At 32.8% G+C, this 23,634-nt stretch overlaps 2 protein-coding genes and 1 pseudogene across 3 annotated transcripts; 1 reads left to right on the forward strand and 2 right to left on the reverse strand.

Annotated features, from left to right (window-relative positions):
- Positions 1 to 2,375: 2,375 nt before the first annotated feature.
- On the reverse strand, positions 2,376 to 4,242 carry LOC114744391 (macrophage migration inhibitory factor homolog; annotated as a pseudogene).
- Positions 4,243 to 5,041: 799 nt separating this feature from the next.
- LOC114744392 (RNA-binding KH domain-containing protein PEPPER-like) lies at positions 5,042 to 9,501 on the reverse strand. Its single transcript, XM_028932563.1, is given in 7 exon segments — positions 5,042 to 5,344; positions 5,346 to 5,465; positions 5,983 to 6,174; positions 6,499 to 6,753; positions 7,108 to 7,259; positions 7,901 to 8,159; positions 8,986 to 9,501. Coding segments are annotated over 7 exon segments (1,467 nt in total). The 5' UTR covers positions 9,409 to 9,501; the 3' UTR covers positions 5,042 to 5,278.
- A 7,964-nt stretch (positions 9,502 to 17,465) lies between these two features.
- LOC114744394 (protein CHLOROPLAST IMPORT APPARATUS 2-like) lies at positions 17,466 to 22,248 on the forward strand. Of its 2 annotated transcripts, none has more exons than XM_028932567.1 (3): positions 17,466 to 19,267; positions 20,347 to 20,502; positions 21,984 to 22,248. In XM_028932567.1, exons 1-3 carry the CDS (start codon positions 18,227 to 18,229, stop codon positions 22,029 to 22,031), a joined length of 1,245 nt encoding a protein of 414 aa, XP_028788400.1. In that variant the 5' UTR covers positions 17,466 to 18,226; the 3' UTR covers positions 22,032 to 22,248. The 2 variants fall into 2 exon arrangements, with proteins under 2 accessions (XP_028788400.1, XP_028788399.1); XM_028932566.1 differs by having other exon boundaries at positions 22,003 to 22,248.
- The last annotated feature ends 1,386 nt before the right edge of the window (positions 22,249 to 23,634 follow it).

The raw sequence follows: 23,634 nt of genomic DNA on the forward strand, positions 1-23,634 counted from the left end.
TAATTTAGAAAAAATTGATAAATATAAGAAATAGGTCTTATATTTAGACTCAAAATCAACTCAATAATTAGGTCTTATATTAAGGATCAGAGGAGTAGTATGTAGGATTGTATTTTTCTACATGTTGAATGTTTAACCTTTACCCATAATTGCCACTTACCTCATGGCTTAGTAGTATGAAAACTCTCCTATAAGTGAAAAGTCATAAGTTCGATCATGCTAGTTTTAGATTACTCTGAGGTTATTAATTATGATATATATATGTAACTTTATAAATTCATCTTAATCTCACAAATTAAATACTTCATCTAAATGGGAGATGAAACTGATGGAGCTACAAACTTGAGATGAACAAGTTAGGAATTTTTAGCTAAATTGATTTGATCGGAGTTTCAAACTCGTGGGGGGATTAAGAAAACACTACATATGTAATTAAACATATTTCTCACACGAGGAAAATTTATGGACTTTCCTGGAAAATTCTAACACCACTCGTTTCCTTCAATGAAGGAACATGGGAAAATTGGTTTGAATTCCAAAACGTGATCCTCATTCTCAAGAATGCAGGCTTCTGAATCGTCTTCACTTCGTGTTGTCATGTTCCTCCAGATCCCATGAAACATCTCCCTGACATCGTCTCTCTCTCTGTCTCTCCACGAATTTTCATATCTGCTGTCGTTTTCAAGTGCAAAAACGCCTTGTCGCTTAGCTGGGCCCCGGATTCTACGGAGACCAATCCCATTGACCCTTATTTCGCTTATTTGACTTTCGACGTTCATCGAGTAATGAACTAAATTACCAATAGTTCAGCTTCTTGGTCTTCCCAGTTACTAGTCTTCTAGAGTTGTTTTTTAAAAATATTTATTATATTTTATAATTATTAGTTAATAATTCATTTTCAATTATTTTTTTATTGTGTACCCAACTAATTTTTTTTCCACAAAGTACTAGTACTATTTTGGAGGTTTCTTGCAACATAACTGCCAAGAAAGTCAATTCAGTATAATTACATTCTAGTGCAAGTGACCCGTGTTAATAGCAAATCAAAATAAGATGAAATCGACGATGATTTAGGCATCTGATTATGTTCTGCTGTCATCCTAAAGTCAAAGCCGTATGTGTGACTATTAATTAACTGTGAATTAATATTTATGTGGCCAGCACTATATATAAAAGTCACATCAATTGCAAAAGAAAATTGGTTTGAAACGTGCAAGAAATTGAAGGGTTATAATCATCAGCTGGTTTGGTGAGAAATTTGAATCCAATGCTAGCTGGTTAGCTTTAGTTGATATAACTAATGCACATCTCGAAATGATGTTTATTTATTTATATATCCCTTATCTTATGGAAATAATATATACTAAAATTCTCAAGTATTTCATGGTTAATGAATGTATGAAAATCAAAATTTAAAATCCTTGTTTCCGTTGTGTTTTCAGGCGGATGAGGAAGAGAAAGATGTTGTACAGATAAAGATCCAAGCAGCCATTGCGGCACTCAATGATCTTGAAAGCCCAATGAGCATGTAATCACCCAAAAAAAAAAAAAAAGAGTCTAATTAGTTAGGGGGTTCTTGTCGGTTCACTAGTCTGTGTCTTCTTCTTATCTTTCTTTATCACTCATATTAAGAGTCTTCAGATGACTTAGTCTTAGAGTTAATGTTCTTTCCAATGTCTAAAAGCCACGTGTAATCGCTGTGAGCGCTTTGTCATTGCTGAGTAATAATAAAAGTTGCATTTCATACACTCATGGATCCGTTATATATCTTACATTAATAAAACTATAATTAATTTTTGTATCCACAAAACTAGAATTAATTTTATGCATGGGTTTGTTTGAAAATTACATTGAAGTTATAATATTTTATACACAATAAAGTTTTATATGAATACTTGACAGAGAATCAGAAACGAAAATTTGAACATTGTGATACATAATGTGAAAATCAGTCGTATAAAGAGAATGAGAGAACAAAACCAGATAAATAGGGCACATGAAAGATATAGAGATAATAAATCTTCTACTTTATTTTTTTAATCAAAATCACTATCAGATAATATTATCTTTTTTGAAAAAAAATTCAACGCTTGTTATCCGCCCATGAAAGAGCACCAAGGTGTTTTTTTTAATTAAAAAAAAAGAAAAGAAAACTGCTTGAACATTCAAGTAAAAATGGCAGGAAGAACGAACAATAAATTACAGAGTTGCACTTCAGAAAGATCAGGATGAAAGACAAAGGAAGAGATACATTTCACACAATGATAATCATGATTATGTTTCATCCACTACTAAAACCAAAGCACTCAAATTTCACAGAATTTACCAAAAGATGAACCTACCCGATTCTATTTCAATGGAAGATCTCCCATACGGCCTAGAAAGAATGCTTGATCAAAAAGTTGAGCCATTGAACCCGAAGAATGATCTCTGCATCAGAAAAATATAATAAGACCTTAAGATTGCAAAAATTGATAGTAACTTTGAGCAGATTTGAGAAGACTACTCATGGCATGTTTAAGGTTGTTTCCTTGCATTCTCAAAATGAGACAGGCAGTGAAAAAAACTTGATCATTAATTTATAGAGTTTTCCAAATCAATAAATAGGGCATATAGCTGGTGGAAAGAGAACTATCTGAACAATTATTGCTGACAAACCACCATCATGTGGAGAGAATAAAGAACTAATGATATATAAAACAAAATCACTTTACATCAAATAAGAATATATCGAACAAGATAAAGTGGTGACTGGTGAAAGCTAGTCACAACTATTATTCACATTATTCATAAAAACCCATAATTTAGGCTATGTTTGGATGGATGACAATGGAGAGGAAGGGAAGGGAAATTCATTGAAAACTTAGTGAGTGTTGCTACTAAGGAAAAGAGGATAATGGGAAAAAAAATGTTCAGTTAAGCCCCCAACATCATCCCTCTCTTTTATCTCCAATTTGGCGAACTTCGAGGCCGCCAAACAAAAGTAACCCAAACATGCCTTCAAGAGCAATCTCATGTTATACCATTCTTCCTATGGCAAGTACATACTGAAAACCCTAAAAAAGCTACCATAGGACAGAACAAAAGAATTACCGGAGCATCATAAAATTTGATATAGAAACGAGAGCTATCAATTGATAGCTTAGTTTCAAGAATTTCTGCAATTGTTGAACTCAGATTTCCATTGACACTTGGACCAAGTCCCCATGGAGATCAGTTCTCCATACGCAGCTGGCTCTTCAGTTCCAGCAAATGCAATAGGTACTTGCCCATTCAACAAAATCATCACATACTGCAAAAGGTAAAGAAAAGCCACAAGTATATCAAACTATGTATCAGCAATGCTGTTTGGGATGGCCATAGCTAGAATCTGAATAAAATGAAGAGCACACAAATGCTGTTTATTAATCTCACCGGTTATGATTTATATAGATTACATTGGTAAAACCAGGGTATACACAGGTTTAACTGAGTTATGATTTACATATAAGTGAGAATGCTCAAACTATACTTGTGAAGCCACCAAAGCCAGACTAACGACAATGATTATAATAGAGTAACAACAGAAAGATGTCAAGTGACTCCGCCAAGAAACACAAGAAACTGATTTTTCTCATTGAAACGGGATTATAGCTTTTAACCATTTTAGAAACTAGCATAAAGAGGGACAAAAGTGTATCAGTTTGTTTGGATGAAAAAAAAGAAAATAATCCCCACTTTTCCTAAAATAACAGGTTCAACTTGAATTAACTACAACACAAAAGTAATGGTCTTTTGACAAGTCATCCAGCTCTACCATCTTTTTCACCCCTTGCACGCTTACAACCTTACAAAATTCCACCAAAAACCCACCCGACCCAATTTTCAATTATCTTCTAGCAACATGTTTCTGCCAAGTGCCAATAGATTAACGCTCAAACTACTTTATACTCATACTCAACGAGATCGAACATTCTATCGAACATCTTAAAGGCGCGATTTTGAGCTCATACTACTATGATTCAGTACGTCGCTTCCGATTACTTTTACAGTTAAAACTAGAAAGAGAACAAGAGAAGAATGAAAAGGAGGAGCGAAGAAGAAAAGAAGTTAGACTTACAGATTCAGGCTTGCCAATGATTTTAGCGACAGCTTTGGTGGCGTCCCTGAGAATATCCGAAGCGACGACGGGATCCACAGGCACGTTCGTAAATAAGTTCAAAGTCGGCATTTTCTTCGTCTTCTTCTGGAAGATGATATGCGAATCCTCTAGCCAAACGGTTGGCCTAAATGTGAGAACACTTTGAGGATAATAACGAACTGTCTTCTCTTTTCTTCATCAGCTGGATAACGAACTGTATATTCACTTTACGCGGTTCGGAGGCTTTGGATTCATTGAATTTATTTATTTTTAGGCTAACAATAATAATTCTCCTCCCCCTTCGTGAAGGTATTTAATTTTTTTTAAGTATTCATTTCAATAGAATATTAGTCCATTAGAAAGCACTGAAGATTAAGTCATAATAATTTAGGTAAGCGTAAGTGACAGCACCCCTTCTCAATTAAATAAGTGATTCTCAAAATAAGTAAATCTTATTTTTATATATTATATTAAAATTAAAATAATTAATCTTTCAAATGAAAAAGTCTTTTTAATAGTACTATTTCAGTGAGTTCTTTTCCTAGAATTTCATGTGGTTAATTTTTCAAAAATTAAAAAAACACATTAACTGCTTAAAATTACAAGGTGGCTAAATTTCCCAATTAACAGGAAGTATTCATGCTAATAAACAGGCTATTGGCATGTTGTCAGAAAAATCCGACCCACCTGTTGAGGGCAAAGGGCTTAACCCATCCAAGTTTTGGCATAGCTGAATAAACTTTTTAGCGTTTCAACTTATTTCATCCAAAAAAACAAACAAAAACTACAAGAATTTCACTAACAATTAAGGAACAAACAATTTGTCGGCAAAAGGGAGGTTTTTTTTTTTTTTTAAGAAGTTGCATCATTACCTTGATAGGGACCAAAACACAATGATAAAGGCATGATATCTATGTGAAATAGCAAAACTAAAGATCATAATCATGAAAATATAATTTAATCACCCTATAAATGTGGAAGCCACCATAAGACTTGTAAATCAATACAAAACTATGCACAATAAAAGACAATGGGAAAAAGGCTTTTGTTATCACAGTTATACATTGTTTGAGTCATAGTACATTAGTTTTCCTCAAATCATTGATTAGGAAGAAACTAAGCCCAAATAGAGCAACTCGTGAGCTCAGAGAGAAAACTTCAGAGCCTAAAAGTACTGTAGCCTCCTAAACCAGAAGAGCCATAACCTGGGTAGGGCTGTGAGGAAAACTGAAGAAGACGAGTAAGATGTACTGCCCCCCAACTGAGCATATGAGGACCTCAGACCACCTGTATCTAACCTACCGTAACTGCTAGAGGCTGGCTCTTTGTGATTGCTTATCACTTCCTGTAACCAGAGAGGAATTTCTATCAGCAAATGCAAACTTGTTTACCCGGATGGTATCATATATTCGCATGCCAACAAATCATTCAGCACTCATACATGATATCAAACCCTAAATATTGGTATAAATATTTGCCGGATAAGACCTTACATGTCCCCTAGCTGTACAAGTAACCAGGACAGAAATAGGTGACCTTGCTAATTTCATCTCACTATAATGAATTCAGTCAACTGAGAATAAGGTAAATACTTCACGTCTTTAGTTCAAACCTTTTCCGGCATACAGGTACATATTCCCTCGATAGAAATTATCTTTGCAATATGTTTTAACCCGGGGACCAGACAATGATGGATTCCCCAAGGTTTGGTCTATTTGGGTCCAGTTGTACGAGAATAAGGGGTACTTTGGAGATTGATCATAAGGTGTGTTTAGGGAAATTAGGACAGTAGGAAATTAATCTTATGCTTATCATAACAGAATCATATGCATAGGCTGAAAAAGCCCTGTCAATTCTCTTACCTGGATCAACTGTTGTGCCAATTGGACTTGTGTTGTGGTGCCTTTAATTTCCACAATAATTTCATCAGGCACCCTGCTCTCTTGCACCGTCAGTATGGCTCCGCTGGTACGGCGAATGTAAGCAATATTAGTCCCTTGAATCCCAATGATGTCCTCAGCATAGGATAGTGGTATTTGCATTGTTTGTATCACCTGATAATTGAAAGGAATAAAATGGGTGAGCTGGAGTTACCATGACCTGTCAAAGGATAAATAAATGAAACATATGAAAAGAATTAAGTTATAGGTGAATCAGTACATGTAAAATAAGTCAAAGGTTCATCTTGGAATCATAAAATTTAAGCCACATTAAATCAAATGTTTCCAAAAGATAAGAATGCTACATAGTAACACAGTAAATAATCTGAAAATTGCTATATACAAGCATAAGAAATCAAGGATATCGGTATTGTTTAGAATGAAGCTTTTAACTTAAATGGTACACAGATAAAACATTCGAGTAGTTAGAATACTAACATTGGTAACAATGGGAGCCCCACCACGACCAAGGGTTGAAGAACGAACACCAGGAAGTGAAGAATCCTGCCCGTAGAGTGACATTGCAGAGGATGGGAGTTGCGAATCCAAATGAGTTTCACGCTCAACAAAAAGAGAATCCCTTTTGGTTGAAAGAGGAACATCAACACTAATGCTATTTTGCGAAGCATTATGCAGAGATGTCTTGTCAGCCCAGGCATCTGCTTGCCGGTCTTGTGTGGTTGTTGCATTGTACTTAAACAGAAGAGAAAGTCACACATATCAAGGCAATGAAAAAATTGAATAAGAGGGTTATAAACACGTCAATGTCTAATTAATCATCTCACAAAAAGCCAAAATAACGATTCAAAACACAAGAATCTACACGGCTAAGCACCTTCAAACCTAAATATCATGACATATAAACCCCCCCCCTTTTTTTACTCCGACATGAAATTAGGAATACAAAATAGTTTCAAATCAGAGAATGCAAACTGGTAATACACTGCTAAGAACTTTTAAGCATAAATGACAAATCTCATGGCACGAGAATGCCCCAAAAAAACAAAAAGAAAATAAAATAATAGAGATGCAGCAGCAAAAGCTTACAGTTTTTTTCTCAAAAAGGGGAAGAACACTATGATCGACCAAGAACTTTCGTAGGTGGCCAACTACTGCTTCCAGAGCCTTAAGGACCTTCAAGGCTTCTCCCTGCAACTCTACAATCCTCTCATCCGCAGCAGCATAAAATGGCACTTCATCTATCAGGAAAATGATTTGGTAAGCAGAAGCACTATATTCTAGATCCACATACCAAACAAACAATTATTAACAGCCTGAAATTTAGACACCAAATGGATTGGGTCGGAAAAATTACTAGTTACAACTGTTGCTTAGAATTATCAATAACCCTAAACCAAGATGCTAAACCCTAACCTAATAGGCAAGCTGTACCCTCTCCAGGAACAAATAAATTGGGGAAATATTTCCCCTAGAACCTGATAGGAACCCAAGCAGTGTGGAGAACTCTCCCTCAAAAGTTTGTTGATGGAGCGGTATTATTATCATGCTTAAGTACTTCATTAAGCAATCCATAGAACCTGCTCAGTACTCAGATATCCGATATCCCATATTCTACATCAATGAGTGGAAGCCAGGAAACAGGCTTAGTGATTTTGCCAGTTACTTTTTCTTTTGGTGTTCCCCCCGGGGGGGGGGTTTCCCCTTAAATCCACCTCATATCAATAATCTTCCCTAAAAAGCCAGTCAAAGCACATGAAAGTACAGAAGATACACTACAGCAGGCTTCACATAACATTAGTAATGTGGAAGAACAGACAGGATAACTCATTGCCAGGAACATCCTCAATGCATGATTAAATAACGGTAATAAGAAGCATACCTCCAGACAACACACGAGCAGAAGCACCAGTACTCTCCTGTATAGATTTAATTAATGAACCTTGCTTTCCGATCAAATTGATAGCCTGTGTCGATGCCACCAGCAGACGAACGGAAACATATGCAACCCCAGCCGGTCCTGATGCTTTATTCTCACCATCACCTTCAGACAATCCATAGACACGCTTAAATACCCTTATTGCAGCATCCATTGCAGGGGAAACAGGTGCCTCTGGCTCTTCCTTCCCTGATATAAGTACCTAAACAAATGAAGAATAATTTATCAACATTCAATGATTGGAAAGAAACAGACAGACAAGTAGAAGGTACTCATCTGAGGAAAACGTTCAATAGGTCTAGTCATGAATGTACATGAACAATTTCCACCCACTTTGGTAATTTACTACTGCCATGTAAGCAACAGGTACAAGAAAATTGAGTAAGCATTTTTGATGAAATCAAAACCATCAGCAACATGAAGAGAATACTTTATCAAAGTATCCAAGTGATCTGATAATCTCACAAGGCAACTACGTCATAAATGTTATCCATATAATTCCCAACCTTGAAAGCTAACTGCAACAATAAATTAATATTTAACAGTAAAAATGCCTTATGAGATTTACAAAGTTTTAATTAAATTGAAGTCGAACAACGAAAAACAAGAATCAATTCAAATAACAGTACCAGTTGCAAAGTACTTGATAAAGAGAGTACATCAATCAAACCAAACGGCAAGCAAGCGCAATGAACATCATCATAACGCTCCAGTGATAAAAAGAGAATAGACCTAACGAAAAATTGTTATTTGTCACTTGATAAGTAGTGTAGAGTCTAAGTTCAATATGAATCCACATTATTCTGCTTCGCTTCGTCCACAATAGAATTTAAGCAAGATATCAAAGGTACAAACCCTAGCAAAACGTACACAAATAACCACACAAGGGGAAAAAAGCATTGAAGTACAAATCTTGATTTACATAATTTTCCCAGTGTTTTATTATCGCAGAAAGGAAATTGGAATGTAGAAATGATCAGGAAAATACCAAAAGTAAACCCTAGAAATACAGATGCAAATACACTCACAATTCGATCCGGAGTGCCCACGGCACCATCAAGAACGCGAATGCGCGCTCGAGTCTCCTCGCACATCTTCTTAATGAGCTCACCCTTCCGACCGATAATACTACCAACCTTGAGGACCGGCACAATGAGCCGAAACACGCAATCCCCTGGCCAACCCGGCCATCGCTTCTCGGGCGGAGTGGCAGCGGCAGTGTTAGTGGTGGTAGCAGCGGTCTGATCGGCTGAAGCTTCGTCTGCCTTAGGAAGCTCGGAGTCGGGCTCGTCGCTCGATGGGTTGCCCTGGGCGGGGGTCGCATCAGCAGCAGCCTTAGTGGTGGTGGCGGAAGCTAGTTCGGCGGCGGAGGCATTGTCCGAAGCGACAACAGCCGGCTGGGACTCCGACGCTGTGGTGGCGCCGTTCTCGGTGGCTTCAGCGGTGGACATAACAGAAGTCGGAGAGAGATATGGGTCCGTCAAGCTAAGGTCTTGAGCGTGAGGAAGGAAAAAGGGTTTATTGATGGTTGAGGCTTGGTTCAGCAAAGTGTGAAATCTCAATGTTCCAATGAAAGCATACCAATGTCAGCTCAAAAAAAAACAAAAAATGAAAGCATACCAATGTCATAGGGCACGTGCCCAGGCCCATAACGTGAAGTTATAAATTTAACCCTCTGTATTCATAATGACGGGTATATAAGTTTTTTGTGTTGTGGTGAATAATGGAAAAAAAAATCAATGTGTGTTTGGGTGAAGTTAAAATTAAAATTAATGCGTATATAATGTATTTTTCTAAATTACGTGCATTGTATAATTAATTTCCATAAATTTGCAGCATGTGACAATTAATCAATATTAATTAATGAATAGAAAATTCATAAAAAGTCATGGTTATAAATAAGTGGCTCACTTCTTAAATTTTTCTATAAGATATAAAGTGAGTGAAGGGGAAAAAAACCGTTCCCTCGTATTTCATTGTTTTGTTCTGGGATTATCATAATATTACCCTCAATCTTAAACATAAAAACTAGTTGATAGTCAGAAATATAAAACATCAATATATTTTTACTTCAAATTTATAATGTATTCTAAAAAATATTTCTATTAATTGTAAGGTAGCTCCAATGTACATAATTGAATTAAAGTAATTTAAAAAAATCAACATACATGTGTTACAAATAACTAATTTAATAAATTTTTTAATCTTTTTAAATTAGTTATTTAATTCTTATATTATATTAAGAACCATAACCAGTATTATAATAACGCACACCCGTTCAAGTTTAGCGGTATTGCGGATGGCAAAAGAAAACATCGTGATCTTAGTCGTAAGACAGATTTGGGCTTGGATGTATAGGCCCAATAAATTTTTGGGCCCTTGGTTCTTTCTAATTCGATTCATACTCCACGCAATTTAACACCGGATATGTTATGGTGGGCTCTTGAATAAACAATCAAGATGATGTCCAAAAAACCCAACGGGCTTAACAGGACTAGTTTATTTAACTAAAAAAGTGTTTAGATGAAACCAGATCATGATTTGAAAAATAGTTTTTGAAGAATAGATTATGAAAAAAGTAGATTTTATGAAAAAGTGATTTTGAGAAGTGAGAGTGTTTAGATAGTTGTTACCAGAAGCACTTTTTACATGTGCAAATTATTAAAAAAGGCATAAGTTAATATGATAATTATATAAGGGATAGATTTTATAATATATTTTGATTTGAAGAAATAACATTGTTAATAAAATAATTTTTACTAACATAATTAATAATATATAAGATAATATAATTAATAATTAATTAACATGTATACATATATTTATAAATTATAAGATTAAATAGTGAAGGACCGAGTGTGAAATGAAGAGTGAGGGGTCAATTATGAGGGCTGTTTTGTTATATGCTATTGGGCCCACACCAATGTCTGGAAAATTTAAGCCAGAAGCAACTTCAAACCACTTCTACCGAAACCGTGGTTTTACCCCAAACCATGGTTTCACATTTTCCCCTTTTGTGTTGGCTGATTCTTCCCCAAACCATGGTTTGGGGAGACATCCAAACGAGGCCTAACTAAAATTTGAATCTCTTATACTATCTCCAGTCCATAATATAAGACTTCATTTGACTTTTATTTTGGTCTTAAATATAAGACCCCAATCCACTTTGTCTCTCATATTTATGCATTTTTCCCAAAAAAGTCATTCTAATAATAATAGTTCTAGCCAATATACTTAATTAGTAAGGATATTTTAGGAAAGACAACACCTATTTATTACAAATAACTAACTTAATTTATTTTCTTAATCTCTTCAAATTAGTTAAGTACCTCTTATAATTAGGATCAGAGGTAATATTTAGTATCTGATAGTGTCTCGAATATAATTACCCTAATAGAATAGAAGGATACATATATGTAGCCAAAAAAAGATAATGAAAAAAAAGATATATTGTGTACAATATTTTTATAAAAATAATAAAATAAAAAATTTTAAATAATATTTTGTAAGTATTTGCTTTTATCATATCTCCAATCTCTACTGAGATTATAATTTTTGAAAACCTTATAATTTAATGTTTTATGTGAGGATGCAATAGGATACTTTTCACGTATTTGATGTAGTAATCCCAGAGAAAAAAACATAAAAATATTTGAATGAAAACCAAATTATAATTTTAAAAATAATTTTATAATATATAAAATAAATTTGTAGAAGAATTTATCTTAATTTACATAAAAATGTTTTATTTACACTTTTGTCTAATGCCAGGAGTTTTGTAAAACTGGCAGCTTTTTAACATTTGAAAAGTACGCCTTCATGAAATTGTAGAATTAAAAAAATTATAAAATAAATATTAATATATCCGTATCAATAAATAATTATATATAATAAAATTTGTACAAGCCACACTATTCAATCGCATATATTGAACCGCGGGCATTATTTCTCAAATTTCATCATATAACGCTTGAAAAATACGTTTAATTAAAAAATGGACTCTTTTGAAGTGAAAATCCATATGAAATAATGCAATGCACTTGAAAATCAGTCAATATTGATCAAAGAAATATATATATATATATATATATATATATATAATCTTTCACTGCCTTTTAACACTCTCACTACACGAAAATCTTTCCCTCGGAAAACCTAAAATTAAAACGATTTTTGACTTATTTGAGACAGAAAACTATAATTTTTTTTTAAAGTTTTTATCAATATATGAAAACATGAGTAAATTAAAGACTATGTCGTTTTTTTTTCCCTATGCACATATATCTTCCTGTGTCAAAAGCAATCATACTCAAAATATTATCAAGGACTAAATATTAATATATTTTTTTAATAGAGATTCAAATTTTAGTTTATCGTATTACGAAGGATTAGTTCGTTCTAACATTTGGTAGAAGAGTATGTTGTAAAATACTATTGATGCTTGGAAAAAATATGGAAGAGATACGTGGTCCGCAAACATGTTACGATATTGTAAGGCATGTGACTGTGTTCCACTATTTGATAGCGACCCGCCTAGTATGACAGCTGAGTAGTGATGTGTGCATACACAAATCTTTTTTGTGACTCTGTGTCACTGTGTGTCTAAAAGCTTGTTTTTAGAAAGATTGCGTTTCTTTCTTTGTGTGGTTTTAACCAAACTTCAAGTCCTTTGCATGTAATATATTCATAGATCTTTTAAAAATGACCTCATTTGGATGTTATTGAATTTAATAACTTTTTTTTTAATTAAAAGGACATATACTAATAACTTCAAATTATGAGCGAGATCAAGTTTGGCAATATCCATCTTATTAATTTAAAGACCTTCTAATGTGTCTTTGACTATGGGCCTATTTTATTTTTATTTTATAATGTGACGAATTAATGTTTAAATTACCGCTAAAAAAATCCATATTTAGTGGCCGACAATACCTCAAACGGACTAGCTTGTAACTAACGATCAAACTCGTATTACCAGCTTTAGTCATTTGAGTCAGTGGTAGCTATCCCTGTACTAGTATTACCCTCTATGCTTGAGTGAAGTTTCTAGCTTGAATCCTTTGTCCACATGCTTTTGTATATATAGGTGGATTTAAATTATATGAATAAAAGAAAAAAGACAGATGCATGAGTGGAGCATACAGAAGATGCAAGTCACATGTACATGTAACGGTTTGTCACATTGTATCTATGTAGTCTGATAGTCTCACTCTTACGTACACTTCATCATCATCAACTGGCGGGCGTTTATCTGATGAGAGCTTCAATGGCTGAGAGGATTCCAAGTCACCCCATTTTTGAAGATAAGGTAACGCGAAATATACATCAAGTAATGCCCTTATGTTCTAACTACAATGTCTTATATATGTGTGGATAAGCTCCTTAGTTTTATTTTCACTGAATAATTCTTCAACCTTGTATCACACCTCTCATTCTTTATCCTCCCTCTCTCTCTAAACTTTAACTTATCCACAAAACCCTCAAAAGTATGGTGGCCTGGGTATGGTGAAAAGTATAATCTCCGGTCCTTAATATAAGATCTTGTTTGACTTTTATTTTGTCCTAAATATAGGATTCTAATCCATTTGTCTATCATATTTATGTTTTTTTTTTTTCAAAATAGTCCTTCTAACAGTGGTAGTTTTAACAATGCACTTGATTAGTAAAGATATTTTAGGAAAGACAACACTTATTTATTACAAATAACTAATTTAATTTATTTTTTAATCTCCTCAAATTAGTCAACTAGCTCCTATAATTAGGACCGGAGGTAGTACAAAGATATTTGAAAAACAGTGTCATGTTTGTGGGGGAAAAAGGGAATTGCTCCTCTAATTTTAAATATTGAAATTAGATAATTAACTTACATAAATTAAAAAATATTTAAATTAGTTATTAATAAAAAAATATTTGTATTGGAAGTTATTTGCATTAATATAAATCTTTTTAATATATGCAATAAATATAGATGATTTGTAAAAATAATTATGAATTTAAGAAACATAATGAATTAAAGTTTAATTTTAGAAAAAATCGAAAAAAACCTCTCATTTAGATCATATATTTATAATTGAGGAAAGTATATAAATTATAATTCAATTTCCATCTGAAAGAAAGATGAACTGCAATTCAGGGCTTTCCTTTGAGTGAAAGTATAGATTATTTTATTTATTTCATTATTTTTATTAGGTTTTGAGGCATAAGAAGTGTACGTAATGTTTAGTTAATTAAATTACATAAGTTCAAATATAAGATGCCATGGAAATAAAGGGTATGTATAACTATTTTGAAAGAAAATTCAAAATTACAAAGTTTTTTTTTAATAGAAGTTGAAATTTTAAATTAGGAACCGAAGATAATATATTTTTTCCTTGAAAGAAATCACTGGATCACACATCTCGAAAAAGATATTGTGTGCGTTGGTGCATGAGGTGTGTAAATATCTCTCACTCGCTCACACATCTAAATTACAAGTGCACGAATGAGATTGATCAATTTGATTTTTTTTTTCCATTAGCTTTTAGACAACTGGTTTTTAGATATTTTCCAAATACATAGGATAATAAATATAATTCCTCTATAAATATTTTAAGACTGAGGAGGCATTTTTAGATGGGGCATAAAATACTTTTAAAAAGTGATTTCAAGACAAAAATCCTTTCACATATTTATTTTATATATTATAAAATACTACCTCCGATCCTAATTATAAGAGTTAGTTAACTAATTTGAGGAGATTAAGGAAGTAAGTTAAGTTAGTTATTTATAATAAATAGGTGTTGTTTTTCTTAAAATATCCTTACTAATCAAGTTTATTTGTTAGAATTATCATTATTAAAGTACCTACTTTGAAAAGAAATATATAAATATAAGATATAAAATAGATTGAGTATTATAATTAGACCAAAATAAAATTTAAATGAGCTGTTATAATATTAAGAACCGGAAGGAGTAATTTCAAAAGATGATAAGCGGATTTTTTTTTTTGGGGAATACCTACATTGAAAAAGAGACATTGCGCCCACATGCAAAAAGAAGCTAAGGAGTTAATGCTTAACTTTTTTGGTGGGGATGCATAAAGAAGTCTGAGAGATCTACTGTTTTCTTCATATTTATTTATTTTTTATCTCAAAATTGTATATTTTTTGTTAATTAAATGACGCATTTTTTTTAACAAAATCGGAAACCTCAAAATAAGATAAAATTACTCAGTCTTGTAAGGAGGAAATTTTCCACAGTGACGGCTTTTTTCACAAAAGAGGAAAATCAAGGCTGCCTGTTTAGTTAGGAAATTCATCATTTCAATTAAGATGTAATTTTTACAATATCATTACTAATTAGTGTAAGAATTGAAGAATTGAATAATCAAATATATTTTAAAGTAAAATCAAATTAAAGTTTTTACCAAAAAAATCTAATTAAATTAAAATCAAAGTTATTTGCTTACCCAAAAAATTCAAAGACATATAGAATTTATTTGATTTGGGGTGAATGCTATATGAACCATTATTTCCTGGATTTTTTTTTTTTTGCAAAAAAGACAATTTATTAAGAACTAAGTAAATAAATAAACATTAAATAAATATTGTTTTTTAATACTCCCTCCTTTCCTTATTATAAGAGACAAATAACCGAAGTACGTTGATAAAAAAAATAGTTAAAATTAGTTAAAAACAATTAATGTGTAAAAAGTATAATTTTTTTTCAAAAATGCCCTTATTAATAAGGAGAGAGAGTATGAGAGAGAACAATTATATTATTAAAAGAAAGAGAAGTGGGAGGGAGTAAGAATGTGAGTTGGAGATAAAAAATATGGATAAAAGAGGAAATCAATACAAAAAAGTAGAAACAACTTTTAAGTGTCTCTTATATATAGGAACATGCCATAAGCATCAAATGTCTCTTATAATAAGGAACAGAGGGAGTACCTTTTTCCTCGGTATTCTAAATTAGGCTAGTTTTGTTGGCAAATAATATTTCTCAATTTTTAATATAAGACCTAATTAACTAATTTAAATAGATTAAGAATATTAGTTAAATTAGCTAATATAGTATTTTTTAAATACTTTAAATATCTTTCTTAATTCTCTCACCCTTTTTTTATTATTAGAAAATATCAATAAAATTAATTTAAAAAAATTAATAAACATATAAAATAGATCCTGTATATATATGATCAGTATCAACTCCAAATATAGATTTCACATTGGAAGCCGAAATGTTTGGTACTGTCGACGAGCGAAAAAGGGGTGTACGCGAACAATAGCAAACTGTGGGCGAAGAATGTGTAGATCCAGAAAACCGGGGGCAACTGGTGCAAAAAGCTAAAAGATTTGGAAGCGCATAATCTTGAGTCGATGATCCTAATGAGCACAACGTAGTGAGGCGGAGAGCCACAGATTAATGCGAAACCCACCAAAAAGGTTCAAATCATTGCTCCTCCGAACCCGTCCAAAACTCTCATTTTTAATACATATTATTTTATGTTTTATCGTTATTAATTAATATATCACTCCAGCATTAGTATATTACAGAGTTTATTAAAAAATATTTGTAAGTTATAAATAAAAATACTTATTCACTGATTTTATGTGAACATATGTAAGAGACGACAGTAGTTTTATAATTATAAAAATAAATTTATAAATATTATATTTCAAGTGTTTGAGTTCCCAATCCCAAAAGCCGACTTGGATACCCGTGAAAACTCAGGAGCTCCTTACCCCATAAAAAGGTCTTCCACGATTGCCCTAAGAATCCAGTTTATCCAATGATAGAATGCCACGTCACAAGATAAGAAGCCTTTCCATAAACCCCCGAGAAGGGCTTTGCAGGTGGTGATGGTAGGGAATTGGAATGGCACACTTGGAATAATCTCAAAGGTACATCCGTGCTTGGACATCCTCCAGATTTTATTCCCTCAATTACTTATTTGCCCATTTTATGACGCGATATTACAGGCATGCCATCACTTTCAAATGTGCACCTTTTTATTTGAGTTACACTTAATTACTTCAGTTGTTTAAAAATATAAGAGATAAAATTTCAATCGTAGAAATCATCTTGATTGTTGTGAGCTTTCATCATCAATACCTGAACTTTTGTTAAAAAATTATTGAAATTAATATAGAAGACATTCGTTATTAAATCTTTAATGAAAGAGTAGGAAGAAGGCCACAACGGTGTGATGTATTTAATATTTATTACAAAATAATAAGAACAGAAACAAAAGGCCTGCTTCATTCCTCAGTTGAATTATATTCCTTTCACCATGATTTTCATATTATTAGTTCTTTCTTTGACTCCTTCCGGCCAAATCCCATACCATACCATTTATCACATGCATCCAAGTTAAAAAGAAGATACAGGAAGGAGCAGGGGCATTTTTGTGAAACCACGGTGTAAAACGGCTGAATTAGTAAGGAGGAAAAAAATAAAGCTTAATGTGAGAAAGTGGTCCCACGTTCGGAACAGCAGAGACTGAGCATTGTCTCTTCCACGGTTCTCATCTCATCTTCTTCGTTCTTCCACCTCCTCCAGCCATTAACACACCCACACCCTCTCTTAGTCTCTTTCTCTCTCACTCTCTCTCTTTGACACAGCCTGCGTTCATAGATTGTGTCTTTCTAGATTTTTTTGCCTATATATCTTCTCCTGGTGACTTGCTGTGCTGTGCTCTCTCATCGCCTCCTTCTCCTCTCTCTGTATTGTCACCAGTCAACCGAATTTATCACTGCCCAAGACGCTGAGGCCCTCCCTTCTCTTATTGGAAAACTTACTTTTCCCAGAAAATTTTCTGATTTTCTATAATACCCAGGCACCTATCACAGCTTTGGTAGGTATCTGGGTTGGTGGTTGTGGGAATTACTTTTCTAGGATTTGGGATACCTACTCCTATATTTTGCTTTCTTCGGTTTTGTTTGACTACTTGGGAGCCAAGTTTTTAGTGGAGTCTTCAGAGTTTTTTATCCTAGCTCTGGTGTTCTTCTGTTTATTATTTTTTTCCTCTTAAAAGTTCTTGGCTTTTTCTTCCTTTTTTGTTTGTTATTTTTCAGGAAAAAGGCCGTCCACTGTTTGTTTCTTGTACTTTCTGGGTTTAGGGTTTTGTACCCTTCTCTACGTGATTTAGCTTTCTCTTCCTTTTCAATTTAGGGAAAATGAGGATCTTTTCATGATCTGGTAACTGTGATTCTGTTTAATTTTCAATCTCAGCTTATGAACTTGAGCTCAAAATCTTATTGAGGTTCATCTTCATACCTGTTCGCAAAGATGTCTTCGATCTTAACTGGAGCAGGTGGTGGAAGAACCTACGGGTTCGACTTAGATTTTGTGAAATCTCCATCTCCGTTGATCCGTCCTTCTCATACATCGTCATCTTCTACTTCTTCTGCTTCTTCAACAATATCTGAATCCAGCAATTCCCCTTTAACAATCTCGACCAGAAAATCTCGAGCTCCCCGAAAAAGACCGAATCAAACCTACAATGAAGCTGCTGCTTTGCTATCCACAGCCTATCCCAATCTCTTTTCCAACAAGAACCTCAAAAAACCAGGCCAATTCTGCAGACCTAATGATGCTGCTTTTCTGGATGAATCTGCAGAGGAACTGTTCTTGCCTTTCAGAGTCTTCGATGATTCTGCTGCCTCTTTCCTCCTTCAACAACAAATTCAGCACAAGCCTAGTTCTCCAATGGATCCCAAAATGGTGAATCTACAAGAAAAGTCGTGCCAGAGTCCCGGGGAGATTATCTCGCGAGTGAATTCGTTGGAATTGAACGATGATTGCGAAGAAGATTTCGATGCCGAATCCATTCTCGATGAGGAGATCGACGAGGGAATCGATAGCATCATTGGAAGCAGAGCTGAAGAAGATTCCAATGATGCATCCTGTCACGGCGAAGGGGGGAATAATTGGAGCGTGGATTCCTCAGGATTCGGATGTGGCGCAAAACTCGATTTCCGACTGGGGCTGGTGAAGGCTCTCCGGCGTGTCGATGACAGCAATTGGTGGAATTTCCCGGCGGTTGACATAGTGGAAATCTCGCCAAGAATCAACAAGCACACGTCGTCATTTGCTGCGCCGGCGGAAAAGGAGAAGAAGAAGAAGAAAACGTCGTCGTCGACGACGACGAAGAAAGTGGCGGAGAAGACGAAGATGAAATCACTGAGAGCAATTTCGATTCCGAAATCGAATGCCTCAAAACTGATGTTAAAACTGAACTACGACGACGTTTTGAGTGCTTGGTCCGACCGAGGGTCGCCGTTCACCAACGGACGTCGTGGCTCCGATTCACCTGGAAATAATGCCAATGTATGTTCCTCATCTCTCGCCGGCCGATCAAAATCCAAAAACAAGAATAAGAAAGTTTGATCTCTGTGGTTGGACATAAGAGAAACAGAGCATCTGCATCTTGCAAGAAGCTCTTTGCCCATTTCCTTTTTCTTCTGTTCTTTCTCCAATAAAAAAAAAATTCCCATATATATTATACCACATTTCTATATTGTTATTCAGCTTAAAAAAATGAAAGTGAAAATTGAACTATTTGTATATTGAAAATTATTATTTTTTATTTTCAAATTCTTAGTGGGTACCTCTTCTTTCTTTATTTTTCCCTTTTTTTTTCCTGTGTCAAATTTTATTCTTTCCATTTAAGGTAGCCCTAAATTTATTTGCATTGTTTCCATTTAAAATGAGTTTAAGTGTTGTCTTAGGCCAACAAGTTAGTGTTTTTTTCTTAAGGGTTTAGGTTAGGGTCAATTTTAACTATTAGACTTCATATAATATTGTTATTGCACATAAACAATTTGTTATTCTTGAATATTATTCGACATTTACAATTAAAATGACTCTTAAACGAAGGAATGCAAACTAAATCTCATGTATTTTCACGGCTGTAGTGATGTTTTTCTAATTCAAAAGATATATTGAATTCTCCAATTCCTTGAAAGTATATAAATTATTTGAATTGAGATTTTTTTTAGCGAATTGAGATTTTTTTAGCTCATGATTTATGGAACGCAAGACATTTATTATCTTGAAAATGATTAACCATCATTCTATATATATGGAAAAAACAAACCAAAACTATTTGTATGATTAAAAAGATAAAGACGAAAAGAAAAGAGTTCCATCCTCTCCGAATTGGGCGTGGGAGTAATATCATTTACTAATAAGTAAATCTAAATATAGAGACATCAATTTCTTTTTGGGAAAAATTTAACACGAGTTTTGAAAACCCATAGCGTTACATAAATTTTAAAATAAGTCTTATGTCAGACTTTGTGCGTAATTTGATTCATTATATTCTTTCTTGTATTTAAGGTAAAAAAAAAAAAGTCTTGAAAATTATGTTTTCAAAACTTAATTTGGAAGTAATTCGTTTTTGGCAGGCCCAAGAAGCCCATATAGATTTGCTGACAAATATGGGCGGAGTGAGGGAAGCCAGCGTGATGCGCTACAAAGAAAAGCGGCGGACGCGTCTCATCTCTAAGAAGATTAGATATCAAGTCAGAAAAGTCAACGCTGATCAACGGCCCAGAATGAAGGTATGGTTGACTTTTAACAAGCTTGTGGAGTTCCACTTTCGCCCCTCGAACAATGTTTATTTTATTCAGGGGTGTTTGGATAGAAATGAAATCATGATTTTAAAAATGATTTTACGGTATACGAAATAAATATGTGGAAGAGTTTTTTTCGATTTGTGAAAAAGTGATTTTAAGAAGCACTTCTATAGCTTTCCCAATACTCGCTCAGTTTAATTAAAAATTTAAGGTGAACAACACTTCAGTCTCAAAAATATTAAATGGTACTACCTTCGGTCCTTAATATAGAATATTATTTAACTTTTATTTTAGTCCTAAATATAAGACTCCAATCCACTTTGTCTCTCGTATTTATGTATTTTTTTCCAAGATAATCCTTCTAACAATAATAGTTATAACTAATATACTTGATTAGTAAGGATATTTTAGAAAAAAAAAACATATATTTATTACAAATAACTAACTTAACTTCTTTCCTTGATCTCTTCAAATTAGTCAGTTAGGTCTTATAATTAGGACCGGAGGTAGTAATATTGGAAAAACAAGAGTAATTGAAGAATTTAACATAATAAATGTAAAAAATTTGATCATATTGTCCTTAAAAATATGTGGTATAAGTTTATATGATACAAGCAACGGGTTACTTGAAGTGACTCCTAAAACTCAGATTCCTAAATTGTACTTAAAACTCTCACTTTTATAATTGTTTAAATTACTATTTGCGATTGTAATTGTAAATTTTTTTCCTCAATATTTTCATTAATATGAGAATATAACTATATGTGATTGGTTATGATGAGTTGTGGGCCCATATTATATTAGTAGTAGTTGATGAAATCATGAGATACATCATACATCTGCCATGAATTGACCTTCTCTTTTCAAAAAGGGTTTAAGAGTATATTTGCAAATCATTTAAGCAACCTAAAAAATAAGGCTTTGATGAGCATGCCGTCCTAAATATTTATCTTTATGTCTTGTTTTTTTTTTTTTTTTCCAAGAGAGACTTGTGTTTGTGTCGTTTGTCTTTTATTTTTAATGATGAAAAATAGAGCAATTATAATATTTTTGTTAAAATTTAAATGGGAAAATTAAATAATTCCTATTCATAAGAGGCACTAATAGCATATCTAAATTTTTTAGTATTATTTTTTATTTTCACCCCTTTAATTATTGTTTAGTTAGTTGTATTAATTATTCACTCCCACTCTCACTTACGCATTTTCAATAAGTGAGATTTTTTTTTAAATGTAAGTTGCAAAAAATACAATTTATTTTTAATCTATGTGATTTAATTATTTGCATTTTATAAAAAGAATTGGAGGGAGTAATAATGCATCTATAAGACAGGGTTTATTAATTATAATGAGACTTCTTTTTTGTAATTTCTTTTTTATCTACTGGTAGGTTTGTACTTTTTAAATTTATTATTAATATAATTGTCTTTTTTCCGCAAAAAAAAAAAAAGGGTAACACAAGTTTAGGTTGTTGGTGATTTGGCAGGGGCGATTTGTGAGGAGGGCCAATCATAGCTCAAATCCAGATGGACGGTGATAATTGAGGACCATATGTGTTTCTATAGAAATGAACGATTTTGTGCAATTTTTTGTTGTTGGTTTATTGTAATTTAATTGATTTTCTTGATTGTTTCTTTTTTTTTTTAATTTCTTTCATTTTACAAGTAGCTTATGAAATTACCACAAGGTGAGAAGAGCATTTAGAGTTTAAATTCTCCAAAATTACAGTTCAGGACTGCAGGCTGAAACATCCCCACCCCCCGGGTAAATGAAAAAGAAGGACCCTTTTAGTATTTGAACTTGATAATTTTAAATTGGTTTGCATAAATTAAGGTTAAATTTATTTATTTATTTTTTTAAAATAGAGTTGCTTAGGATTCTACCATCCCTATTTGCATTTTTGATTTGAATGTTTTTGTCCCTAAATAATGGTGTGCTTCGAAGTTTCAAAATACAATTATTATTTGTTTCTAATAATATCCCTTTTAGTTGGAGGATATTAAATACAGGTACTTAAAATTTAAAATAGTGTGATATTAATTAGAAGGAAGAGTTTAAAAAAAAACTCTTACATAAATAGATTTTATTTTTTCTTTGATATGTAATTTTTAATCCAAGGGAAGTAAATAGACAAAAAATGAGGTATAAAATTCCACCTATTTGTGCACTTGCGCCGATGCTACACGCAAATTATAGTAGTAATTTTCGGGGTAGGATTGATCATTTATTTTTATAGGTTACGCTTTTTATATGTCTACAAATTTAATTCACTTTTTTTTTCATTCTTATCAATTACATATTTATGTACTACTGCTCCAATCTTAAATATATTGCTTATTTTATAATATCAATTACACTATAAGATATTTTATATTTAGGACCGGAGGAATAATTATTACACATTAGTTAAAAATTATATATTTTTCTCTTTTTTTGGGTTAATTTATATAATTTAGTTATTTGTATTTTATACATAAAAAGGGAAGAAGTAGGTTTTATGGTGGCAGGAAGATGCCTTTATTCATCTCCACCAGCTCTGTTTTGTCGGAATCTACAACACTCCATTAATAATAAAGGGAAAATAACATAAAAAGAGGTTTAAAAGTGTAATATTCTAATTTAGGTATTTAAGATATTAAAATCTCATGAAAGAAAGTGATGCCTGAGTTGGTATTTTGTAAATTTAGTTAAATGACAAAAATTTTCTTGTATCAAAAAGTTTATTAATAAGTTGTAAACTGATAATGATGAGTAACTGTTAAACAACAAATGATAAAAAATATACTGATACTAACAAGTTATTTATTAATAAATTGTGAACTAATAATGACCGTTGTTGAACAACTAATGATAAGAAATATACTGATAATGACAAGTTTGATAGTTTTTTTTAAAAAAAATATAATATATGGATATTTTAGTCATTTGGCTACATTTGCAACATATAGGCTAGACATTACTTACTTTCTTGGGATTTTGACTTCTTTAAGTGTCTGAATTGAAATATTACAATTTATGAATAAGTTGGAATGAGAAGTATTCTGTTTATGATTTATAAATAATATAAATATTATGAATTATATACCTTTTATTAATGATATTGGTCACAGGCTTTTAT

Source organism: Neltuma alba, unplaced genomic scaffold, assembly GCF_004799145.2.
Source record: "Neltuma alba isolate B1F8T4 unplaced genomic scaffold, ASM479914v2 tig00004356_pilon, whole genome shotgun sequence".
Lineage (NCBI taxonomy): Eukaryota > Viridiplantae > Streptophyta > Magnoliopsida > Fabales > Fabaceae > Neltuma > Neltuma alba.